Here is a 19,630-nt window from a genome sequence, read left to right on the forward strand (position 1 = left end):
CAGAATTACTTTAAGTTATGGGAATTGTTAGGGGGACACAGACTGAAGTATAAAATGGTTAGAACCCCTGTCAGGTGATTATCACTGTTGGTGTCTTCTTGTGCCAGTGTCAACTGTTCCCCTAATTGTTTGTATTGCTGTCATATGGAGAGGAAGTGAGGTGAAATATATCCAAATTTTTTTTTCGCATCCACTGGCATTTTGCACATCCAAAGCAGACATGAACCAAAGTTGACCACTAATTTCTTGGTATCATTTTAAATTCATTATTCCCTGTTTGATAGCAAGCAGCAAAGTAGCCCCACACTTTGATGTCCCATCTACCATGCTTTATATTTGGGATGGTGTTGGTGTTCCTTCCAAACATAGCATTACATGTTTCCACCAAAGAGTTCAACTTCACAGTTCCTCTTGTCTTCACTTAACCTTGTCCTAGAAGCATTTTATTTTATTTTTTGGAGAACACACATTTTCACCATTATACCCTATCCTTCCATGAAACCCAAACTTGTTCAATGTTTTTCTTACAGAAAATATTTCTGAATTTTCTTAATTTGAAAATTTGATAATCTTTGTTCCCGTCTTAAAGAGACCCTGTCACCAGGCCATTCATTTAAAAATGATTATATACAGTATGTATCTAATGTATTCTATGCATGTTATTTACCCGCAAAAGCGTGCCTCATGTAGAGATCCTGAAAACCTGAGACTGAAGCTGGGTGGATGTGATGTCAACAGCCTCAGCAGACTCAGAACTGTCGCTCAACTAACATTCTCTGGTATTTGCCTTCGTTCCTCTCCAGGCAGTTACATAAAAGGTTACATAGGGAGGTGATCAGAGGGGTGCAGGAACTGGACCAGCACAGACAGAAATAAGACCCTCACAGAAGAGAATAGGGCTATGACATAGCAAGAGTGAGGGGTTGTGCTAATAAACTAACTTGTCCTGAAAAAGTCACATTTTCTATTAAGTTCAAAGGCACATTGTAACCAAATAAAACAATTGTTTAGGGAAACAACACTGCAAGTAAGCATTTAAAATACTTGATTTCTCCATGTTTTGAAATTGCATTTTTTAAGTTAGTGACAGGGTATCTTTCATTACAGTAGATTGATAAATTTTTAGGCCTTTACCCTGCATTCAAACCTTGGCAGGATGTATTCCTGGTGATTTTAAGCATTTTTTTCCAGGCATTTTACAGGCATGATATTGTTTTTTTCAGGTGTTCCAATTGAAGCCTATGAGGCCAAAAATGCCTGAATAGATTAAGAAAAAGCTCATGTACGTTTTTGATCTTTGGGCATAGAGCGTAGGGTGACTGAACATACAAGTGGGCAGCACAGTGGTATAGTGGATAGCTCTTTCGCCTAGCAGTAAGAAGGGTCGCTGGTTCGAATCCCAACCACGACACTACCTGCCTGGAGTTTGCATGTTCTCCCTGTGCCTGCATGGGTTTACTCCGGTTTCCTCCCACACTCCAAAGACATGCTGGTAGGTTAATTGAATCCTGTCTAAATTGTCCCTAGTATGTATGAATGTGAGTTAGGGACCTTAGATTGTAAGCTCCTTGAGGGTAGGGACTGATGTGAATGTACAATGTATATGTAAAGCACTGTGTAAATTGACGGCGCTATATAAGTACCTGAAATAAATAAAAAAAATAAATAAGTGTGAACAGGGACAATTAGAAAGAATGGGATTTTGCATGTTGAGCATAGCCATAGAGTCAGCTGTAGGGAAATGAGCAGAAAAAAATTCAAGTGTGAATGAAGGGTTAGAAATTAGAAAAGAAAAAAAAAGGTGAAATATAAATACCTACCTTCCCCATCCACTTAAACTGTACAACTGTACAAAAACCATAAAATTGCATGGAGCTTTAAATATATGTTCTACGGTATATTAAACACTAACTCATAAAATATTAAAAAAATATTAAAGTTTTATTACTTACATATGACCCAAACACATTAAGACAGACCTTCGAAACGTTAAGAATTGTTTATACTAAAACGTATATTCAAAGTCCCACGCAATTTCATGGTTTTTGTATAGTTACATTATGGGGATGGTACCTTCTAGGGGTAGATTCAACTAAACACTCAGTCCCCACACCCCACAATTTTATTTTCTTAAAGATTAAAGGTGCCCTTTGAAACAGTTATTACAGTTTTATTTTGTATATCTCTGTATTGCTTGTTAGATTTATGTTTTGTGTAAAATGCCTCAGAATATAGAACTAGGTAGAAGGTCAATGACATAACTGTCTGGAAATGGCCTATACAAAAAGTTTAGCTCTTATTCATGCCTAAAATATTTGTCTATGTCTATAAAGTAAACAAAAAAGGTTCTGCATATTTACCTGTCTATGCAGGTATTATACATGTAACTGCTGACAGTCTGGTTATGTTTGTTAAGTTTTTTTTTCTTTTGCAGTGTTATTATGTTATGTTATGGTGAGACTATTGTTTTTCCATTATTCTGAATAAGCTTGAGCACAGGTTTTGTGACATACTCTACAGAAATATGTTTTTAGTATGATTATTCAGACGTCTTTTATCTCTTCTGTATGCCTTTATATGAAGGTAGTTCATGTGTTTTACTGAAATTGGTGCTCATTTTGTTCTGTCTTAAAAACCCGATAAAAATGATTAAACAAAAATGTGTTTTACCAACTCAATAAGTTGTACATTATAATCTTCTATTTTCTTGGAAAAACCTTTCTCTGTATTTTTTCTTATAGTATGGAAAAGTGTTACTGTCCTAAATTTGTGTTAAAGAATAAAAAAAATAAGTATAATGTAAAAAAATATAGACATAAATATGTGTATGTACCCACCTGAAGAACTATTACAAAATATGAAAAAATATGAAAAAAAGTTAAACATTAAATACATCAGTATAGTCTGCGTATGTTTGTACAATTAGCTTTTGTTCATGCCACTTGGTGGCATGGCATCACTTCTCTTTGAAAAGGGCAGCTGATTACACTGTACAAATATACCCAGATATGCTAATAAGTCTTATCTGTGGCATGTGTTCATTTGTCAGCGTTGTTGGTGTTGTCAGAAAGTTAAAAATGGAAACCAAATCTTTTCTTCTCTCCTTTATAGCAAAATCAATCCCAAATAAGGTGATTGGGTTAGGGCTGTGGATTTGGTAGTTGAATCAAGTCCAAGTCTCTGCTTGGAAAGGATGCAAGTGAAAGTCTTGTGGTGTCTCAGGGGACTAAAGCATCCAATGATATTCTTTGTAAGTTTAAAGCTGCCTGTCGAGTATTCTCCTTCAGTTGTGCTCTGCTCAGTTGAGAGAACCTTCTCCTGCATCAGGTCCTCCTTGTTTCATTTCTGCGGCCAGCCTGCTAACTAGCCAACCAGGATGGAAGCAATTAAGAAGAAGATGCAGATGCTGAAGCTGGATAAGGAGAATGCCATAGACAGAGCAGAGCAAGCTGAAGCAGATAAAAAGGCAGCTGAGGACAAGTGCAAACAGGTATCTTTGCAGTGAAATAGATAACCACTGACAGCAAATATGTTTATCAACAGCTGTTGTAATACTTTAAACCTATCTTAAGCCTATCAAAATGTACAAGTCAATCATCAATTGACTTGTTTGTATAAGATGCTAAAGTTTTAGGGTAACTGAGAGTGCAAATGTTAACATGGACAATTAGAATGAGATTCTGCATGTTGAGCGGAGTCAGTTGTAGAGAATTAAAGCAGGCCTTACATGGGGGGCTCGTTTTTATGGTTTTTTTTTTTCTTCATCCCCTTAATGCCAAAGACGTGAACATTTTGTGTACTTTACCAGCTTACCAAACTCTATTGATCTGAACTGATCAGATATCTAAAGTATGGCACTGAAAAAAGCTGACTATAGTCACCCACCAAGCAAGGTGTTTAGTATAAATGTGAAAAATGCAGACACAGTTATAAGCAATATGTGAAGACATTTTTAATAGAATTTGTAGCTTATTATAAAAGGTTTTTTTTTTTTATACTGATTCTGTACAGTAACAACTTAAAAAAAAAACACATATTCTCACCCTGTAAAATGACCCACACCACGTTCTCTGCTTCTAATTGTCCAACTTTTACTTATTAAAATCTCCTGATATCAAGTTCATGGTCTATGACTAGGTGCATTATAAAAGTAATGTCCAAATGCCCAGCAAAATCTATTGTACCTTCTAAAATGGGTCTTGTTGAGCGTTGTATTGTATGCAGAGAATGCAAGGTGCAAAGATTTTACCAGGTAACACATTTCATCAAGGTTTGAGAAAACAGTCAATAACATGGGCACTGTAAATAAAACAGGAACGTTTTTTATCATATTATCAATATATAGGTGACCAGTGATTATAAAACCATGCCTGATAAATATAGTCGTCATACAGCAAAATAAAATATGTAGAATTCACGTAAAGGCTTTACTGCAAAACATTTTTAGAGGCAAGGGGGAGATGTCTACGCTTTGGTGCTCCATTTCTTAAAAAGAAAATATTACAAATACCTTTAGCGTGGTTCCTGTGATATTCCTGACATTCCATCCTGAATTTGAGGTTTATTAGTGCTCCCCTCAAATGCTGCTGGAAGAAAAGTGTGCTGTTAACAGTATTATCACAGAAAGGCAACCTTTTTCTTTGAACTTTAAAGAAAAGATCCCCCCTATGTAGATTTTATATATAGTTACATAGTAGGTGAGGTTGAAAAAAGACACAAGTCCAGCAAGTCCAACCTATAGACCAATATATGGTATATATACATATATGCTGCTTAGAAAGTGTGTAACAAGACACTTCTTCATGCCGAATGAATGCCTGGACTTTGCTGCACATAAAAAGTAAAGTAGCAGCCCTGTGGAATTTCATTTTAACCCTTTTCCGCCCATTAGTTATTTTTCCGAGATTTCCTGGGTCTACCCATGCATAGCAAGTGATCCTGCTTACTTTTTTTGTCTGATTGTAGATTACATTATTTAGTTTATGCCTATTTGACACTGAAATAGCAAATTCCCTTCCTTATTTGGTATGAAAGCTCAGGCAAGAGCTAAATGTTGATTCTAGGCCAAATGCTCAAATCTCTGCAATGTGATCCAACCAACTGAAGGAATTCCATAATAAAACAGGGGATGTGGTGGATTGATTTTACTGCTGCACAGATGTGCCCCTTTCTGAATATGAGGATGATAGACAACCCATGATATCTTTCAGCCACAAAATGTCTGTGCCAGGCTTAGGCTTTAAAAACCTTTATTTAGATTGAAAACAGAGTCATTAATCTTTTGTAATAAAACTAAATCAAGGAAGGAGAAATATAATGGATTCTTTTCTGTTCTAGCTCTGATAGAGTAATTATATTTTATATATTCAGTGCTTTGTGTTACTACAGAATTTACAAAACACTGTAATTTTCTGAATGCTTAGCAAGTTATTCAACAAACGTTTGGGCACCATTCACATCTGTGAGCAGATCCCATGCTGAATTGGACCTGAACAGAACGTGTGTCAGTTTTTTTTTATATCAGTGCCCATTCAATTTAAGTCAGGCTGACATGGGGGACCTGAGACAGCTCTATGGGCAGCCGCATGTAAACAGACTCTGCTGTCTATTTACATCAGGCTACCACCGATCCCTCACATAGGTCCACATAAACGGAAAAGAATGCAGGCCTTTTTAAATTTTTGTTTCTGGACCTGGACGGACTTGGAGGGAGGCGGGTGTAAACGGACACAAGTCCATTTACATTCTTCTGTCCATAGGGCTGCATGGAGCTTCCTTTCAAGTCTGCCTGAGAAGTCGACAGGCGGACCTGATCGGAATGTGAAAGGACCCTTACAATAGGTAATTGGGAAGTGGTGGGGGGGTTATACCTTCTAAATTAGTTCATATTCTATAAGTAGACATTTCTAAAGCTGGCCATACATGGGTCAGTTTTTTCATTCAGCCAGTGGGCTGAACGAAAAATACTGAACCGATTCCCCCATCCACACATTCAAGGTGGATGCAGGAACCCTCCCTGCTGTGTCATTTTATTCTGGTCATGGGATTCCCCTTCCATCAGAATACACTGATCAGCACTGCAGCCCATTGACTGGATGCGCTGATTGAAGCAGAATTTTCCAACAAGCCCATTCATTAGAAGTCAATTGTTAGATTGAGTTCTCATGAACAGGAACGGCCATAGATGGATCAAAATTTGGCTTGTCCCTGATGAACCAGGTGAATTTCAATCCATCTATGGCCAGCTTAAGGCTCGGCTCACACTGGAACCGGCTGCGGTTTGCACAGGAACGATGTGTGTCCCTGTTCTCCGGTTCAGGGACGATCAGGGAAAATTCTCTAGCTGAATTCGGCCCTGAGCAAAAGACGCACAGCGTTTCTGTGCAGCGTGCTCCGCAGCCGCCCCAGAGATATGAGAACTGGCTCCATAGAGAGCCGGTCACATTCTCCTGCTATGCGAATTGGGTGCGGGGAGACCCACATCCAATTCGCAAAGGGTGTGAACCCAGCCTAAGTGATTGCTTGTTTCTTTTGATTTGCTTTTTTCGAGTATCTTTAAATCCAAGTTAAAACAGTATTAAAATTTTATATAATCTAGCATTTACTCCTTAAATGTGACGGCTGCATTCATTTTGTTTTTCCTTTGTTTTCACCTGGTGATCCTGCCAGTATCACACGTTCTCCAATGTGGATAGAGGAGCAACCAAGACACCCTTGGACAGTAGCATTATCAATCTGGGGAGAGGGTAGTTTTATTATGCATTGGCAAAATTAGATGGACTTGACTACAAAATGAAAGCCAAACTCCAGCTAACATTTTTTTAAACAGTTACAGCAGTTTTTTTTTTTTAAATTTAGGATAAATGTTTTACAGAAATTATTAAAAGCTGACCATTGCAATGACCCTGTCACTGTTAAATAGTTTCTCTCAACCCTCTAACAGCCACTGTTGTTGGAGAGCTTAGTCTGTTAAAAGAGGTAGAAAAATAAGAGACTTACTGACAGGATCAATAAGTGAAATTAAAGAAAAAAGCCTAAAAAAGAAATCTAATGCAGACACCTATTCTGAGAATTGCTAAGCTGCAATATATTACATTTTTGTTTTTGGGTTTAGTAGAACAAAATGTGGTATGTGGCTTGTCAGGAGAGTAATCAGAAAGCTGTGGAGATTCTGGCAGGTAGAAATCATCTAAGTATGAGCATAAGCACCTGGATGTGCCTAGTGTAAATAGTACCGCCAAGTATGGTTTACCCCACAGGTTCTCCCTAAAGTGGAACTAGCATTAAAATCGACACTAAACATGAATCTGCAAGACTCATGGCAGCATTACAGAATTATTTGGGGTAAGAAAATAACCTGTTTCTTGCTATGAATAGTTCCCTGCCTAGGCAAATAAGATTACACAGACTAGTTTCAAATAAATACCATGTAGTCAATTGTTTTTAAACAACTGTTGCAAATAAACCAATAAGGCTGGCCATACATGTTTAATTCTCATGTACAATTTTTCTTTAGACCCCTTTCACACCTGGGCAGTTTTCAGGCGCTTTAGCGCTGGAAATAGCCTCTGCTAAGTGACCGAAAACCGCCTCCCATTCATTCAAGTGTGACTTTTCACATGGGGGCCGGTGCGCTTGCAGGACGTTCCGAAAAGTCCTGCAAGCAGCATTTTTGGGGTGGGTTGGGAACACTGTATTTAGTGCCCTGCCCATTGTAATGAATGGGCAGTGCTTCCGAAGTGCCTGAAAAGCACGTCGGAAGAGCCGCAACACGGGAGTCTTTAACCCCTTCTTTGGGGTTAAAATCACCCTGCTAGCGACCGAAAAAGCGCTGCTTAAACAGTGCTAAAGCTCCACTAAAACGAGCAGCGATTTATCGCTAACGCGGCCGCGGCCCCAGTGTGAAAGGGGTCTTAGATTTACCAAAATCCATATAGTATGAGGTCAAACCTAAACAACTTTTAATTGTATCCAATTAGGCAGGCTCTTGCACTACATAGTTTATGGTAAATCTAAAGGAAAATTGTACAAGAAAGTTGAACATGTATGGCCAGCCTAAGACGCGGTCATAAATAATTATATTTCAAAGGAGCAAATTTTTTAATTCAGTAACACATATTAATGTTGAAGTGTGGATAGTAGGCATAGTTCTCCCCAGTAAAGAATCTCCCTCATTGCTGGGGATCATACTACAGCTGTGCAGAATGGCTAGCTAACTATCTTTGTGCAAGACTGCCCAGCAAGTTAAGTCATCCAGCTAATTTTTACCACACATAATCATGAGAACAATAGCAGGAATTAACTGACCACAAAGCAGAATCTAAATAGCATTATGCCGGAGCCTTAGATAGATTTAGTGACATTAAAAAGTGAGATCACTCCTGGTTTTAATATATAATGGATTAGTAATTGTGTATGCATTGGGGTGAACTGGATTTACCAGTTGTTCAGTCTAAAGAGTAATTCCATTTAAGTGTAGCAATGTGTTTAGACTATACCTTACCAGACTGAATATAGCAAAATGATCTATTGTACCCTATATTATGTATTTAAGCCCCACATCTTTGGAGCTGCTATTTATATGACAAATAATGAGGGACTACAGATGTCAAACAAATGCACAGTTATAGGCTTATTTCTCTATTTATTAGTCTGTCTATTATTTTTTACTTATGTATAGTGTTTAGTGTAGAGGTCATATTAGAAGATTAGAATTCAGCAGAAGCAGAAACTTTTGTAAAGCTGGGTACACATAATACAATTTGTATTGTTCAATCTCCTTTAGATTTACCTTCAACTATGTAGTGCAAGGGCCTACCTGACTGCATACATATTGAAAGTGTTTAGGTTTGACCTCATATTATATGGTTTTGGTAAATCAATGAAAGTTGTATAAGAAAATTGTATAATGTATAGCCAGCTTGACATTCACACCATAATGAGGATTCTGATCACTGGTCTGCATCCACCACATTCAAATTGCTTCAGTTAAATAAAAAAGGTTTGATGTTTGCATGTGTTAAAAGACATGATTTTGCACACACATTTGTGCCGTTATAAGTATCGATACTCATACATATGCACCGATACCTGAAACCGATACTTTCAGGCTCCGTTCTTTGAGCTGTCAGTAGGTCTCCCTAGTGTTAAAGAAGTCCGGTAATTGGAGCTGTCAAAAAAAAAAAAAAAAAGCAGCCGGCAATGTTTATTACCAACATTGCTCAGCCCTGAAAAAATAAAATAAAAAGAAACATTGTTTCTTTTTTTATATTTCTGTTTCTTCATCTGCAGATCAAAGGGATGAACAAATGCTCCTCTGTTTAACCCCTGAATACACTTTAACCCTTTCATGACTAAGCCTATTTTTGAAATTTGGTGTTTACAAGTTAAAATCCGTATTTTTTGCTAGAAAATTACTTAGAACCCCCAAACATTATATATATTTTTTTAGCAGAGAATCTAGAGAATAAAATGGCGATTGTTGCAATATTTTTTATCACACGGTATTTGTGCAGCGGTGTTTTAAACGCACATTTTTGGAAAAGTGACACTTTCATGAATTTTAAAAAATCCAAACAGTAAAGTTACCCCAATTTTTTTGTATAATGTGAAAGATGATGTTAAGCCGAGTAAATAGATACCAAACATGTCACCCTTTATAATTGCACGCACTCGTGGAATGGCGACGAACTACGGTACCTATGAATTTCCATAGGCGATGCTTTAAAAATTTTTTACGGTTACCAGGTTTGAGCTACAGAGGAGGTCTAGGGCTAGAATTATTGCTCTCGCTCTGACGATCGCGGCGATACCTCACATGTGTGGTTTGAACACCGTTTACATATGCGGGCCCCCCCCCCAAGATTATAGACTTCCGTATGCGTTTTCTTCGCTGCGCGAGCTCGCGGGGACAGGGGCACTTTAAAAAAAAATTTTTATTTATTTATTTATTTTATTTATTTTTGTACTTTATAAATTGTGTTTAAAAATTTTTTTTTTTTTTAACTTTTATTGCTGTCACAAGCAATGTAAACATCCCTTGTGACAGTAATAGGTGGTGACAGGTACTCTTTATGGAGGGATGGGGGGTCTAAAAGACCCCCCATCCCTCCTTTACACTTCAAAGTATTCAGATCGCCGAAAACGGCGATTCTGAATACTGTGTACTTTTTTAAATTCGGCACCATTGGCAGCCGAGTAAACGGGAAGTGACGTCATGACGTCGCTTCCACGTTTACAACGAGAAGGCTGGAACGAAGCCGCTCGCAGCTTCGTTCCAGCCCGCCCCCAGCTGCCGAAGGCAGCCGAATGGACACCGGGCCTCCCGATCGCACGGGAGGCCCGGTAACAGCGGCGGGAGGCGGCGGGGGGGGGGATGTCCCCTCCCGCTCCTCCGGTATAACAGCCGAGCGGCTTTTAGCCGCATCGGTTGTTATACACGGGTAGCCGATCGCCCGCTGTAAACAACGGTACCGGGATGATGCCTGCAGCTGCGGGCATCATCCCGGTATAACCCCGGAAAGCCGAGTACGCATATCTGCATACGGTCAGCGTAATTTACTCTAACCAGCCTTAGTTAACTCTCTATTCTCCTCCATTTAATTATTATTTTCCTGCTTTTTTTCTTTTGTCTATTTTATAAACGATAAACAATTAAAACTTTTTTTTTGTTTGCTTTGTTAGTGAATATTTTTACACATATATATTAACATATAGTTACACTTTTCACATTGAAAAAGCGTTCAATTTAAAAAAAAATCAATTTATTTCATTTGTAAATAACTTTTCAATGCTTTGTACCATTGCTGACAGCTGGAGTTAGAATAAAACAGTGGTGGTAGGTATCGGTAATTGGTATTGGCGAGTACTAAAAAAAAAGTATCAATAGTTGTACTCATTGTAAAAAAAAAAATGGTATCGATGCATCCCTAGTTATAAGAGTCATGTACGTTCTTCTGCCTACATAAAGTAGGTACAACCCATCAAATTTTTAGACTTTTTCAACATACTTGAACAGTCAAAAATTAGATTTGAATTCAAACCGTGCATACAGATAACAGTAACTTGAAAAGAACAAAAGAAAAATGCTTTTCAATCATTTATTCAACAAAAATATCAATAAAGGTAATAGTGTACTGTGGAAAATGTATGTACACCCTCAGATGCAGAAACAGGTATTGCCCCTTTTAGGAGAAATGACTTCCCGTAGGTATTTTGCATAACTGCCCACCAATCTCTGACATCGACAAGGTGAAACTTTTCACCATTCCTTTATGCAAAATTCCTCCCTTTGCAAGATGTTTGTGGGTTTCCTTGTATAAACTGCTCATATCAAACCCCCCACTTTTCAATGGGATTCCAACCAGAGCGTTGACTAGGCCAGTTTATAATTCTTCAATTATTCCTCTTTGTTCACTTTTCACACAGATGACTTCACATTCTCATCAAGCATGCTTTGATATGATGAGAATTCACAGTACACTATATGACTGCAAGCTACCCAGGGAGCCCCAAACCATAACATTTCCACCATCATGTTTCACAGCTGGTATGAAGTTTTTCTGAAATGCTGTCTTCAGATTGTTCTGTTGTATGGCATACAAAAACTATATTTTCGATTCTTTAGTCACAGCATACTGGTCCAAAAGGCAAAGTCTTTGGCCTGCTTATACATTCAATGGCAAACTATAGTTTTGCTGTAAAATTATTTTTGAGCTTCAAATGGTCAAATCTTTGTCTGAATTTGGAGGGATGGCCAGTCCAGGACAAATTAGCAGTTGTTTGAAATCTACTCCATATGGACTGTATCTGTAGACACCGTTTGAATAAAAATCTAATGTTTGCCTGTTAAAATATGTTAAAAAAGTCAACAATTTCCAGGGGGTGTAATTACTTTTTTACATGACTCTAGATTGTGGTTGTTCATATTTCCACGCAAATTGAGCTGTGTGCACACACTTTCATATACTGCTGATATACCAGAATATATGCAAAGTAAAGTAAATGAGACTGATTTCCTAAAAAAAGTGAGAATGTCCACACAAAAAAGAGTAAGGAAGAATGAAAATTTTCCAGTCATGTACTGCTGAAGTAAATAGATAAGGAAATCACTTTTAGGAAATTGGATAATTGATGTGAAACTTTACTTTTTTGAGAGTAAAAATGTTCAACTCATTTAGCAAATCATTCTAAATGCCCTGTAGGGTGTTTGATGTAATTTCAGACACAATATCTGTCAAGAGCCATCATACACTATATTACCAAAAGTATTGGGATGCCTGCCTTTACACGCACATAAATTTTAATGGCATCCCAGTCTTAGTCCGTAGGGTCCAATATTGAGTTGGCCCACCCTTTGCAGCTATAACAGCTTCAACTCTTCTGGGAAGGCTGTCCACCAGGTTTAGGAGTGCGTCTATGGGAATGTTTGACCATTCTTCCAGAAGCACATTTGTGAGGTCAGGCACTGATGTGGACAAGAAAGCCTGGCTCACAGTCTCCGCATGAATTCATCCCAAAGGTGTTCTATCGGGTTTAGGTCAGGACTCTGTGCAGGCCAGTTGAGTTCCTCCACCCTAAACTCGCTCATCCATGCCTTTATGGACCTTGCTTTGTGCACTGGTGCAGAGTCATGTTGGAACAGGAAGGGGCCACCTCCAAACTGTTCCCACAAAGTTGGGAGCATGAAATTGTCCAAAATGTGTTGGTATGCCAACTCCTTAAGAGTTCCCTGCCCAACCCCTAGAAAACAACCCCACACCATAATCCCCTCTCCACCAAATGATTTAGACCTGTGCACAAAGCAAGGTCCATCAAGACATGGGGAGTTTGGGGTGGAGGAACTTAACTGGCCTGCACAGAGTCCAGACCTCAACCCGATTGACACTTTTGGAATGAATTAGAGCAGAGACTGCGAGCCAGGCCATCTCGTCCACATCAGTGCCTGACCTCACAAATGCGCTTCTGGAAGAATGGTGAAACATTCCCGTAGACACACTCCTAAACCTTGTGGACAGCCTTCCCAGAAGAGTTGAAGTTGTGATAGCTGCAAAGGGTGGGCCAACTCAATGTTGAACCCTATGAACTAAGACTGGGATGCCATTAAAGTTCATGTGCGTGTAAAGGCAAGTGTCCCAATCCTTTAGTAATATAGTGTAAGTATAGGTATTCAGCATTACGTACCAAATAAAGCCTAAAATAAAATTGAATAAAATGATATATAAACTATATTTGGGATTTCAACAATATTATAGACATTAACTGCAGCATTTTCCAAAAGTCTGTATAGCCACAAATAACATTTACCATCCCCAATGCTGTAATTAAAGTTTTTAATAAGGTCAGTCCATCTTGTCACATGGTGAGGCGTTGGTCACATGGTTTCTGCATTTGCAGATAATCTTGGGGGGGGGGTCCAGCACCAGGAGTCTACCCCTGGATCCCCCAGTAGAAACTTCATCACCATTTGCTTGGTGTTGGTTGAGTGACAATGCACTGGATATGGATTCATATTATTAAATAAAAAGTACAATTGTATTGGGAACACCTTGTGGAAGATTTCTAATACTGTAACTGTTGCTATTGATGCCAGGTGGAGGATGAGCTGGTGGCACTGCAGAAGAAGCTAAAGGGAACAGAAGATGAACTGGATAAATACTCTGAAGCACTAAAAGATGCCCAGGAGAAATTGGAACAAGCAGAGAAAAAGGCCACTGATGTAAGTGCAAATCATAACAGTAACAATTGTGTGTTGCCAGAAAGATGTTGCTTCTTTTTGAGTTAGGTGTGTAGAGAACACATAGGAGAATATGTAGTGCCTTTGCTGGAAGGTGTAAAGACCACAGGTCCTTGGGGCAATTTCAGGGAACAAAAACATGGACCTCTCGCTTTAAAGAATACAGGACTTTTATAAAATGTGGTATGGTTTTGTTTTTAATAAAAATACATATATCCAAAAAAAAGAAACACAATATTCTATATATAATGAGCGCTTGATATTATGTACAAAAAAAACACCATACAAATTACTAAAGCCTCAAACAACCAATAAGTGAGGTAGAAAGGGATGAGATGGAAAGAGAAATAATGACTTATTCTGCACAAAATTTATTGCAAGTAAACAGCTGGTAAGTGGCTGCTATACATAGTAAAAGACCAACTTGTTATGTTCCCAGTCACACGCAGAGTATCCTGTAGTTTCTTCCAGGTTTAAGGCTCGTACACACGATCAGAAAATCGTACAAAAAAAATCGCTTTTGAAGCGATTGTGCGATAAAGTGATTGTTAGTACACAGCTTTCATCCAAAATTATCTGAAGGGACAAACACAAAATTTTTTCTCGTACGGTACCAGATCGTACAATTTTCGTTTAATCTGTACAGTTTTCGTCTGAAAATTCAATACAAATACAATACAATACATTACATCACTTCCGAATTTTTATTGTGTCGAAGAATTTTCACACTAAGTAACCTATTCAATTTCAATATGGAGACTAGCATGCAAAAAAAACCCCAAAAAAACAGATGATCATTCGTCCAATAATCTCATTATTTTGCAGAGCTGCTTCTGGCAAGTTTGCTTGTATGGTAAATTGAACGAGTATTCAAAACAGCATGTCGGCCAAGTTGTACGTTTGGATTTGATGATGTGTACACCCTCTTAGCTATTATGCAGTATAAAAAAAAATAATAATTAGTGCCATTATGCTATTCTGTACTGGTTTCTTGGAAAACTACTCCTGTTCTGCCCATTCATACTGCCATCCAGTGCTGAAGTTCTCCAAATGTCCACTAGAGGGCATGGACTGCATAGTTATAGGGCAAAGTAGTAAAATATTGCCTAATGCCTTAAAACTGTTACATTCAAAGCAGCTAATACAAGCTTTTTTTTTTCTTTTTTCTTTCTTACAAGAAAATGTTAATATCATGTGTACAAGTATTTTAATACAGGTATGCATGATAGCACGAAACAAAGTAGTGTATGTCTGTTCGCCTCTGTGATGTGACTTCAGACATCTAGCATATGGGAACAATTTAAGAACAATATAAGAAATTGAATAAACCTGCAAATATGAATTTATATTTATATTGGCAATGTCGGATATGGATTTTGTGAATGTAATTTTACACATTCTTATCTTGTATTAAAGTTAGCTCACTGCATTCCAGGCTTCCATTTTCTGGGTTTTTGTATTCATATCTTTTTCCTCGGAGTTTCATCTTACAGTCGTTTGAAAGACACAGTACACATAAATACTGTAAAAAAAAACATATTGTAATATAGATGTTAAAAAAAAAGCATTACGAGTTATAAAACAAAAGGAAGATCAGTTTTGTATGTTATGTACCATTTCACTTATTTTGCACACATTTTTATTTCTTGCATATTTAATTAGCCAGTTAATTCATTTTTACTTTTGTGGTAGGGAGGCAGGACTGTACGCTCTCTCTCTGAGTTTTGGGAAAAGACTGTTGATTAAAAGCAACCGTAATGCCGCGTACACATGATCGCACATTCCAAACAAAATCCTGGATTTATTTCCGACGGATGTTGGCACAAACTTGTCTTACATACACACGGTAACACAAATGTTGTTGGAAATTCTAAATGTCAAGAACGCGGTGACGTACAACATGTAAGACGAGCCGAGAAAAATTAAGTTCAATAGCCAGTGCGGCTCTTCTGCTTGATTCCGAGCATGCGTGGAATTTTGTGCGTCGGAATTGTGTACACACGATCGGAATTTTGTTGTCGGAAATACCGACAAAAAATGTCCGAAGGAGCCTACACACGGTCGGTCGGACACCGTTTAGGAGATATTTACTTTAGGAGCACCAGTGATTGGGGCTTGGCCATTCAAACCGCCGCAGCCCACAAACCTGGAAGGAAGACCCGGTGAAGGTGGAAGCCCAGTCAGCGGTAATGCTCTTAACTCGCAGGGAGAAGATTCTTTGCCTCCTGTTTCAAACTGACCACGCCAAGCATTGAAGCAGATACATACTATATCTTTATTTTTTATTATAGGTAATTATATAGTGCTTTACATAATATATATTGTACATTCGCATCAGTGTAGTGTGGTCAGTTTGCGTCCTATGATCACTGCTAGGAGTTACAGGACACCGTGCACATGCACAGCATGCCTTTAACTCCTGTAGTCAGTTTTGTAGTCACCCCCCCCCTGCACCCACAGCATCCTACTCTAGCTTAGAATTGTCATTGTGGATGAAAGTGGAGGGCGATACCTCTTGCCTCTTGCAGCGGCATCATGCTAGTTCTGTCCCCTTCTCCACTGGTTGACAGACATTGTAATTGTGGGTGGAAGTAGAGAGCAATGCCTACTGCAGCAGCATCATGCTAGCTCCGCCTTTCCTGGTAATGGTAATTAACAGACATTGGTAATTAACAGACATTGTCACAGTGGGTAGAGGGCCACTCCTACAGTATTGTCATGTCAGCCCCGCCCTTCCTCCTCTCGATTGACAGCATTGTCAATGTTGATGAAGTTGGAGGGCCACACCTGCTGAAGCAGTGTCATGCTAGCCATGCACTTCTTCCTCCAATAATTGACAGCAGTATCAGCAGAGATCCTAATGCATTTTCTAGGGGGAATAAAATAAAGTTCCACATTCGTTGACAACATTTCTCCTTCAGACTCTGTTTCACCTCCCAACCCTGCTCTACTATATACAGAGAGAAATCAGACTGTAAAAAGTTCACATGACGGAGTAAAAGATTTGGGAAAAAATATGGCAAGACTTTCTGGACCAAGGACAGTTGATGTGTGCTATGTGTTATAGAGCTGGATTTCTCAGCCACGGTTCCTCCAGTGGTTTCTAGGAGTTTCTTGAGCAATGATTTCCGGTAATTTCAATTATCTTTTTTTAGCTGTATGTAAGGGGGCAATTTACCACTGGTCAACAACATAAGAGTGTCCTTCTTCCACTGACCATTTATATAAGGGGTCCTTCTTCCATTGGCCACCTATAAACCAGGGGCGGATCCAGGGGGGGGGCAACGGGGCAATTGCTCCCCCCCAAGAAAATACGAGCGGGTGAGCCAGCGGGTGAGTGAGGGGATGGGCAGGCTGGTGAGCAGGCCGGTGAGTGAGTAATCATGCCGCCGTCCCGGGCGGGCGGTTGGCGTGTGACTGAGGCTGAGCGAGCAGGCTGGTGTTGAAGCTGCTCCCCTTCTGAATATGTGACTGAAGTGACGTTGCGTTGTGCCCATCTTGGTACTCCCGCACTCGTCCACAGTAAACCTAGTGTTATAAGTCGGCAAGCGGACATCTTTATACACCCACCAGAGTCTTGCTTTTCACAGTTATTTTTAACAGTAAACTCAACTTATATTTCACTAAATAAGCTGAGTTTACTGGTAAAAATAACTGTGAAAAGCAAGACTCCGGTGGGTGTATAAAGATGTCTGCTTGCCGTCTTCTAACTCTAGTCTTACTGCTGACAAGTGAGGTTGAAGATGGCCGCAATGCAACATCACTTTGCTTGCATATTCTGATGAGTTACATGAGGTAATGAGTTACATAATCTCTCACTGCCCGCCCTCACTCTGGGACACAGCCACTGGCAAGTGACAATCCGCATTTTGTGGCAGGCGACATTGGCAAGTGACAATCTGCATCTTGTGGCAGGCGACATTGGCAAGTGACAATCCGCATCTGGTGGCAGGGGGCATTGGCAAGTGACAATCTGCATTTTGTGGCAGGCGACATTGGCAAGTGACACTCTGCATCCTGTGGCAGGCGACATTGGCAAGTGACACTCTGCATCTTGTGGCAGGCGACATTGGCAAATGACAATCCGCATCTTGTGGCAGGTGACATCGGCAAGTGACAATCTGCATCTTGTGGCAGGCGACATTGGCAAGTGACAATCCATATCTGGTGAGAGAGGATGTGGCAAGTGACATGGCAAGTGACAATCCGCATTTGGTGGCAGCCAACAGTGGCAAGTGACACGCTGCATCTGGTGGCAGGCGACGGTAGCAAGTGACACACTCAGGGCTCCCACTGATTCTGCATTATGGTGACTTGAACGATTTAATTTTACATTACAATGTAATAATAGGAATAATGCGCTTCAATCATCCTGGCACCATACGAACCATGGCGCTGTGATGACTGAAGCGCCAACATCCGCCATTGCCCCGACAAATTGCCCTCAAAATTTTCTGGCAGTGCCCCTCCCGAGACTAGGCTCTGTATCCGCCCCTGCTATAAACGGACCACTACACCGACTCCCAATATAAGAAGGCTCTTTTTTACTGACCACCAACCTAAGGGGCACTACAATTATCAACGTTGAGGTTTCTATTCTGGTCATTTATTATTAATTATTTAATTTCATAGTTGTCACTGAAACAATATTTCCTTATAGAGCAGAGCAGTGTCAAAATATGCTAGATACACTACATTCTTTATTATTGTATGTATTTTATTGACAACTTGCTGACCATGCAAATGTGCCATGAACTAGAAATGTAATAATTTAGTAGGGGTTCCTTGAGAAATTAAAATTATTCCTCTGTATTAAAAAAAAAGTTGAGAAAGGCTGCTATGGAGGCTACAGATCAACTGATCTCCAAGCAGAGAAACATTGCATGCTGCATGTTTGCAGGTTTATGCAGTTTTTTAGGCAAAGCATATCAAATGCAAACAATGCAGTTTGCTAACTGGTGTGGAATAATGCTTCAAGAGGGCTACTGAGGTCTACACCTACATACTTCCAGAAAATTGTTTGTAGAACTTTGGTAAGTAAACTTAAGCTTAGTAAAGACGGGCCGAATGTCGGCCGGCATCATCCGGTTCAATAGAAACTGGCCGACATTGGGCCCGTATGTATGGCAGCCATGTGACAGAAGCCGGTCATCTTCTGTCGAAGGCTCATGACCAAAAAAGGTCTGCTGACTGGAATGTTCTGGTGGGGGGGTTCTCCACCTGAGGGGGGGGGGGGGTGCTCTGACCTGAGCTGTCAGGTTTTTTTCATTCAACACACTGGGTTGAACGGAAAAAAAAATAGTGGTGTGTATGACGCTTTACAGTAACTATTGCAGTGTACATCATTTTATGCCAGAGAAACCGCTCAGAAAACATTGCCTGAAAGACAAAGCTGCAAAGTTATGCAAGGAAGTGGAGCCTTTATCAACTGGAGAACAGCTGCCACCTCATTCAGTATAAATAATTAAATAGGCTGAGGACTGCAAAGATGGAGTGAGATGGCCACATGTAGACCAAAAAAAACACCAGCGTCACATGCCTGTCCTAGGGCTCGTTTAGCCTTGCAGTTGAGGGAAGCTTAGCTGTGTTTTTATTGCCCCCAGCTTCTCATTTTATGCTGCCAAGGCAGTGAATGGTTGTGTTCAGATGTCACGGTCATAATGCTTTGCTTCACACGTGCAGAAAATATTATTGCTCTTGTCATGTTCAGCTGGCAGAACCATGACCCATTCAAGTGAATAGGGACATCCTGCAAATGCCCCACAACCACATACAATTGAGGCGCAATTGTGAGGCATTTACAAGCTTAAAACAGGTGGTGAGGGGGCTTCATATCACCTCCTCATTGCCTGTCAATTGCCTCTAAAAAGCAGTGGTAATGTGGATCGCTTTTCA

The 19,630-nt window shown here is 39.6% G+C and overlaps 1 protein-coding gene across 2 annotated transcripts in view; it reads left to right on the top strand.

The window, feature by feature from the left end:
* Positions 1-3,259: 3,259 nt before the first annotated feature.
* Positions 3,260-19,630, top strand: part of TPM4 (tropomyosin 4) — a 111,165-nt gene continuing 94,794 nt past the window's right edge. For both annotated transcript variants that reach the window (XM_073596194.1, XM_073596205.1), the window contains exons 1-2: positions 3,260-3,490; positions 13,592-13,717. In XM_073596194.1, coding sequence (XP_073452295.1) covers positions 3,377-3,490; positions 13,592-13,717 — 240 coding nt within the window. In that variant the 5' untranslated portion in view covers positions 3,260-3,376. The remainder of the gene's footprint in view (positions 3,491-13,591; positions 13,718-19,630) is intronic.

This window comes from Aquarana catesbeiana, linkage group LG01 (genome assembly GCF_042186555.1).
Source record: "Aquarana catesbeiana isolate 2022-GZ linkage group LG01, ASM4218655v1, whole genome shotgun sequence".
NCBI classification, from domain to species: Eukaryota; Metazoa; Chordata; class Amphibia; order Anura; family Ranidae; genus Aquarana; species Aquarana catesbeiana.